We start from the raw sequence: 7,257 nt of genomic DNA on the forward strand, positions 1-7,257 counted from the left end.
GACCCATCCCAAATGCTTACCATGATGAGAGGTTATGAAAACAACAATAGTAGCAAGAAGGGTAGTAACGAAGAACCCCAAACCATGGCATACCATTGTTAGGAAAATGCAAAAGCTTCTCACACTTTCAAATTTTTTTGTATAGAAGAACTCTAGTTGCCTTACAATCAATAGGTCCATGCTTAGTTCCAAAATCATAAATTGTGGACTAAGCCACAAAATTGATAAATTGTCTCCAAGTTGGGATCAGGGATGCAGTTTTTATCAAAGCTATACTTATATATTAATATAAGATCTTGGTGAAATTTTTTAAGATCATGTTTTAAGTTTCATAATATTAGTAGAATGTAATACTTTTTTATATATATTCTTAAAAATTTTTGAAAGACAAAATGTAAATCCTCGCGAAACTTAAATTTTTTTGCACAAAAGTTTCAAATTCTGGCAGATGTTTCAAACAATTTTTTTTTAAAGGGCATACAAACTTTCAACACCAATATAAAAGTTTAGCTTATTAATGAAACTTACTTGAAAAAATCCTCCATGGTTGGGATGCCTTTAGCCTCCTCCTTTCAACCAGGACTATAACTATCATTGCCATAGTTGCCATTGCCATTCCACTTTCCATCCTTTGCAACGATGTAATATATTTGGGATCAAATTTACCATATTTTGCTTAAGGGAATCATAACATAACCATACACAGGTACAAAGATAATGGTAGTAACAGTAAACACTATTTGTATCGAGTTTGGTGGGATTAAAAATTTTTTATTTTCCAACCAATCCATCCATAATAGTTGCTTGCTCCATAAATAGAGTTTTCATCCATACATTAATTGCATGAGTTATTGCACCAAAGATTAGTATAGGAAGTATACCTATGCAAGCCTTCACTTCTTCAACCTATGTGATCGAGGAAAGCTTCCATCGATTTTTCAAGTCATGATCTATTATTGTTGCAACCTTATCCAACCATTTGCACACATGTGTCTAGGCTCATCCTCTTCTTATGCTAGAAATTTGGGCTGGGACTCTTTTCAACAACATATATTTGAAAAAAAATGATGCTTCTGTTGTAGTACTCTAATGTAGTTAGCATGTTACAAAATTTACGAAAAGCACTATTCTTAACAAATACAATATTTCCAATTCCTAATGATCGAGGCAAACCTAAATCTATCCATCGAGACGAGCTTTATGCATTTCAATCATCTCCCCTATCCAAGTGGAAATAGACAAAGCATCAGTAGAGTGGGTGGTAGATGGAGCAAAACTCCCTCACTTAATATCACTAAGAGTCGGAGTCATCCTTGTGAGCTTGTTCTTCCTTTGAGTCCTCCTTCCATTGACACAGCAATTCCTTGGGCTAGATGCTCTCATTGAAATTTTCAAAGGGAGCATTGCAATGAAGCCAAAAGGTCCTCACTACAACATGGGTCACTACCTCCTTGACTCATACTTATCAAAGACTTATGTCATTGCCCATAAATACTTATGGTAGCTAACATCATCGATGTCCATTCGGGATTGTTGTTCATAGTGTGTGTAACAAGCTCACAAGCTACCAAGAATGCATCAACATTTGAAATTGATGATGATATAGCAAGGATAGCTATCCATGCCAATCTACCTTTATGTGGAAGGTCTCATCACAAAGATGGTTAAAAGTCTAGCCACGTACTCGATGAAAGGGGTTCCACAGTAGCTACTTTAGACACATTGAAGTGGTTTATTAACTTTGTTAACATTGCAGAGATACCAACAAATCCAATTACTATGCTTGCAAGGAGGCACAAGCCAACAAAGTTAATGTCGAGGATAAAAGACACATGATGGATGATGACTATCAGCTCAGCCAAAGTATATTACAATGGATTGAGAAGCTAAATAGTAAAAACCTCTTAAAGACTCAGATTTCCTAGATCTGAAACACTTATGGTAGCTGATAGCATGAATGCTAGTTCAGGGTTGTTGCCCACAGTGTGTGTAACAAGCTCACAAGATGACAAAAATGCATAAATTATTGAAATTGATGATGTGTGTGTGTGAGAGAGAGAGAGAGAGAGGGTTATGATTGTGTGAAAGCTAGGGGAGAAAGTGAAGGGGGTTAGAGTTTACTATTAGAAACTTGGAAATCCAAAACTTGGCTCCGTTGATGTTTGCCTCCATCCACAGGGTTGCTTAAATGAAGTAATGTTAGCACTTTGTAGGTCGAGGTTCGCCCCATCGTTTACAAATACTAGCAAATTTTTGGATACAACAAGCACAACCGCAGTAAACTCCATTAATTACTAAGTCATTTCTTCCAGATTTTGATATTTCGCCAACGGGATTCCATACGACTGCTTGGGTTGTTCTGCGTGTAGACACCGCACTTGAAGTAGTGGTTGCCAACGCCAGAGCAACTCTGGCTTAACTTCAACAGCCCATCCAAATACACCTCCAGCTGCTTCGCATCTGCGTTGTGGATCACGTTCAAATGCACCCATCGATCGTAAATTCCAGTCTCCACCGTCGCCCTTTCACCTATGGAGGCTACCAGATTACCACTGTATACCCTCAATTGCTTGGCCGCTGAGATTCCCTGAGCGTTGCCCATCACCTGCATAATCGACATTCCGGTGCTGGTGGAAGGCACATAAAATTCCCCTTCAAATTGCCACACCCCCGAGGTGTAGTCCAACCCCTGAACATAAGACCATCACCATCTTTACCAATGGCGACCGGTGGAGAGACAAAAAGCGCAGGTAAAGAGGTGAATGAATTTGCAAGATGAGTTATCACACGAAATGCTTCTGCGGAATTACTAACCTCAATGCGCATCTCCGTTCGAGGCTTCGTCGTACTGCCCTTTACGAAAGGCTGATCGTCACTGAACACCCACATGGTGTGCACGCCATTTTGATAGCTATAACGCTCGCTCAGACTCTTATCGTAAGGCTTCTGGATTTTATATGTGAAATGTTGCTCCGAGAAGCCATCTGTGGGAGCGGCAATTGCAAATTGCACAGCGAAAGGAGAGAGAACTAGGAGGGCGAGCAAGTATTTGTCCATGAGAGAGTGAGCTAGAGTATTCTAACACGCTTAGTATGGATAGATCGAACTACTCCTGCCGTATGTTCTAGCAAAACGGCTTTGATTTTAAGTACACGGCGTACTACACGCAGGCACACAAAGATCGATATTATTTCGTGCACTACAAGAAAAAGCTCGAAAAGCGGCGGTAGTGCCAAGACAATGGCGAAGGATCGAACATGATATTGATTGGCTAAAGGTGCCATATAAAGACATTGGCGAACAATCCAACATGATATTGATTGGCTAAATGGGTAACAGCCTCGCCAAGGATCCAATTTCAAGACATTGGCCAAGGATCCAATTTCAAGACATTGGCCTTTCCTCAAAGAAAGGGCGTCTCCCTTTGTTTACAATGACAAAAAGAGCTGCCTCTAGTAACCGCCCTTTTCTTTTGCACTATATTCTCCACCCTTTTTTCCTCCAAAAATGACAAAAAGGGTAGCCTCCAATAGTCTCAGCTTCTTCAAAGATCTGGGAGCAAAAATAAGGATCATAACTAGTCTATTGAATGAGGTCACATTACCTTGGGTTGTTCTTACCATGAATTCCAACATGAACTTGTTCAATTATCTCATGATATGGCTCTCTATTACAAAGAGGATAGCTCACCATCCCCTATGGCAAATGTATCTGTATATGTCCATGGGAGCAAATTCCTAGACCTATGCCAACACAATAGTATGGGTCTACCATGCCCTATATGGAGAAGGCATGCCTCAAATTCAAGACACCCACTAAGTTATCTTGCTTGTTGGATTGTTGCCATCCCTTGTCTCCCTCCTCTTGATGATCTTTACCCAAACCATGCCTCTCTAGGTGGACAAGAACAATGGCAAGAACTTCTTATTGTTCCTATATCTAGGATTTTTGCTAGCTAGCTTTCTGATGATCATGGTCATGCAAAAGAAAGTGGCTCTTTCATCTGTAACATTCTCTCATGAAATGGATGCTAGTCTCTTCTACAATACCCACTGATGCACCTTCTTCTCCTTCATAGCCTTGTTCCCCATTTTTCTACTGCTAGTTGCATGGCGAGACCTACTTACCTCTCACTAGGAGCCGCATGACGAGGATGAGGTAGCTCTAGATTACTTCTGCGTTTAATAAACATGGAGCAGACCCACATTTTGAAGCTACTGCCTCTCGAAACTCCTCTTCTGCCAGGTATTTTAAGTACCCATTTTTCTAGCACTCGCTTAGAGTTTGCATGGCTACAGAGTCCAATCATACGTTTAGATAGCTAGAGCTATTCATGCGTGCATTGATGGCCCTTAGACTAGTCACTGGTGCAACCAACAAGCTCAAGAATGCCCTGATCTCTTCGCTAGTGGTTCTCAATGTTCGCCATATGTCCTCATGCCAATGCTCCCGAAACACCATGTGTTGCCACGCCTTGTCTTCTCTTTTTGAACTAACACCTCCTTTCCCAAACCATCTCCGAACCTCCATCCTTCTCTCTCTAGACCTCCAAATAACACGTTGGGAGGAGGGAGAATCACTCTCGAGGTGAAGTAGAGTAGATGTCCTTGCTTCTCATAGTTCCTTCTTTACTACACCTGCTCACTATTACTAATATAGTGGTCCCAACAATGGCACTTTGCATTTTGTCACGTTTCAGAATATAGTGCATGTACATCCCTATGTACATGTTCCATCCAAAATGCCATTAGTGTGGTATTGTTCTCTCTAAACTTAGTCATTTAATTTCAATGCAAGTACTTCTTGGACACACATATCTTCATGCCAATCCTTGCATCTCCTCCGATTCGCTTGGATTCTCATGGTTGGCATCCAATTACACTACATATTGCACATTCTGCTCCCCTCCATGTTATGAGCCACTATATGACATAGATGATGAAGTTTCTTGTCACTCTTTTTCCCAAGTACTATATGTCCTTCTACACTATTAATTAACTGATCCTTATACACAGGATTTCCTCCAAAAAATCATGTATACCTCATGAATTTAAAAGATCAGGAATTCCAACATCCATTAGTGAACTAGGAGGCATAATAAATAATCTCCTCATGCAAGGTCTCTCACGTTTTTGAACAAATGGAGAACATTTACTAGAGTCCCATTCCTCCAAAATTACTAATGTAGGCTTCTCAATGACACAAGGTCAAAGCTAGTAATGTTTGTATGGATTACCCAAATGGTGATAACTCCAAGATCACAAGCATCCCCTGGGGGAAGTGTCTATATGCGTGCATGCATGGGTGGGTGGGTGTGTGTGTGTGTGTGTGTTGTTACCTAGAAAAGAAATCAAGACAAGAGGCTAGGCACTAAGCATGGCGATGCTCAAGGGCCATAGAGGAAAGGAGAACGTGAGGGCGAAACGTTATCATGGGTGGGGAAAAGGGATTAGAAGGGGAGGGAATGAAGAGGGAGACTATAGCACAAGGGGAGAGGGAGATGGGAAAGAGAAGCATGTACATGATGGGAGGAGGAATGTATAGATAGAGACATCAAGAGAAGCATGTACATGATGGGAGGAGGAATGTATAGTTAGAGACATCAAGGGAAGAGGGCCATGCTTTATTTGAAAGGAAGGGAAGGGGGAAATCAAAGTACTAACTAGGTGGCTTTACAAGAATGAGCGTGTCACATCAAGGAATAGCCCCCTCCTTTTATAGCCAAGAGAGGGGGGTCTCTCCCAATAAATGCATCCTCCCACATGCATAGTGTATGTTCTCCCATGTGGGCTAGGCAGTTACGCACTCTCAATTGTGTGCGACAACCCTTTGCCTCATTTTTTCACATAAATCAAGCCCCATATCTCAAGTCTATGATACTCCCTTGGTCTCTTCCCAATTTTATAATACATTCAAACCTCTAGGAGGACAAGTGGAGGGTTGGCACAAGGAATCTTACCACCTCATCCTATTTTCCTCATTATTTAACTTGCATCCTTGGACTATCTATACCCCCCCCACATGGGCCTATTCTACATGGAGGGAATAATCCAATATAATATCCATCTCCACCTATTTTATATTACTTCTCTCATGGACTTTAGGCCATATCTCATAAATGCAGGCATGGGACCACCTAGGTGGAGGGGTGGCACATGGAGGAACCATGCCGCCTTACATTTATTACTACCATGGATTATGTACAACACACCTTATGGGTCCTCTTACGTGGAAGGGTGGCACATGGTCATGCCCTACCAGCCCAACCCTGCATACCATATTTTATTATACTATTGCCACACATAAAAACACACACACAAATTTATGCCTTTTTCCTTAGGCAAATCGATCCATAATACTTCCCCCCCCCAAGGCAGGGAATGGATAGCATTTCCATGCCTCGGTCCATCACGCACAAAGAAGGGCTTGAGGTAATGCTTTTTGATCACCTTCTTGCCATATGGCTCATGTAGCTCCCGAACTTGTACAGACCCATTGCTACATTCCTTAATGACTTTGTATGGACCGGTCCACAATGGAAGGAGCTTCTTATCCATTTGGTGGTCCAATCTATTATCAAAGCATAGCACAACATCCCCCTCAGCAAAGGGTCTTTCCTCCCTTGTGAATCTTAGCATCCAAGCGGGCCTTTTGTCGATTCTTTTGAATTTTTGTTTGATGTAGGGCAAGGCGTCGGGTTTCATCTAGCTTCTCAAGTTGCACCAACCAGGCCTCTACATGTTCATCTTCTGTCATCCTTTATTCTTTTGTCAATCTCAAAGCCAAAATCTCTATTTCTAGTGGTAAAATGACCTTAGTACTGTACACAACCTCAAAAGGAGCGTGACCTATAGATAGTTAATGAGTTATGTTGTAAGCCCATATGGCTTCTGTGACCTCCTCATCCCACTGGCTCCTATTCCCTGTAGCCATTTTTCCCATGGTTTTACAAAGGAGGCCATTGGTCCGCTTCGTTTGACCCATGGATGCTGGATAATAGATGCTAGAAGTGTGATGATCAATACCCATGCAATCCATGAGTAACTCCACTGCTTCATTTAAGAATGGACTCCCATTGTCAAATACTATTTCCATGGGTGTCCCAAACCTTGTGCAGATACATTCAAATATGAAATTTGAAACTGCCTTACCATTTGCTACAGGGAGGGCAATAGCTTCAGCCCACTTAGTGACATACTAAGTGGCTACCAAAAGATACTTCTTTTTGTGGACAGTCATGGGTAGGGGCCTGACAAA

The 7,257-nt window shown here is 41.5% G+C and overlaps 1 protein-coding gene across 1 annotated transcript; it reads right to left on the reverse strand.

Moving 5' to 3' along the window:
* Positions 1 to 2,248: 2,248 nt before the first annotated feature.
* On the reverse strand, positions 2,249 to 3,057 carry LOC147902404 (citrate-binding protein-like). Its single transcript, XM_087373219.1, has 2 exons — positions 2,815 to 3,057; positions 2,249 to 2,689 (listed from the first exon to the last, which is right to left on the reverse strand). The coding sequence occupies exons 1-2, from the start codon at positions 3,055 to 3,057 to the stop codon at positions 2,300 to 2,302; spliced, it is 633 nt and encodes a 210-aa protein (XP_087229345.1). The 3' UTR covers positions 2,249 to 2,299.
* Between the last annotated feature and the right edge of the window lie 4,200 nt (positions 3,058 to 7,257).

Source organism: Dipteris shenzhenensis, chromosome 4 (assembly GCF_047967505.1).
Source record: "Dipteris shenzhenensis isolate YYH24624 ecotype China chromosome 4, Dip_SZ_1.0, whole genome shotgun sequence".
Lineage (NCBI taxonomy): Eukaryota > Viridiplantae > Streptophyta > Polypodiopsida > Gleicheniales > Dipteridaceae > Dipteris > Dipteris shenzhenensis.

What these genes read in the sequence shown, in the direction of transcription:
- LOC147902404 (XM_087373219.1), bottom strand. Translation starts at nt 3,057, where the DNA reads ATGGACAAATACTTGCTCGCCCTCCTAGTTCTCTCTCCTTTCGCTGTG. An exon ending in GAACGGAGATGCGCATTGAG is followed by an intron (nt 2,690 to 2,814) that starts GTTAGTAATTCC and finishes TCTTATGTTCAG; the next exon opens with GGGTTGGACTACACCTCGGG.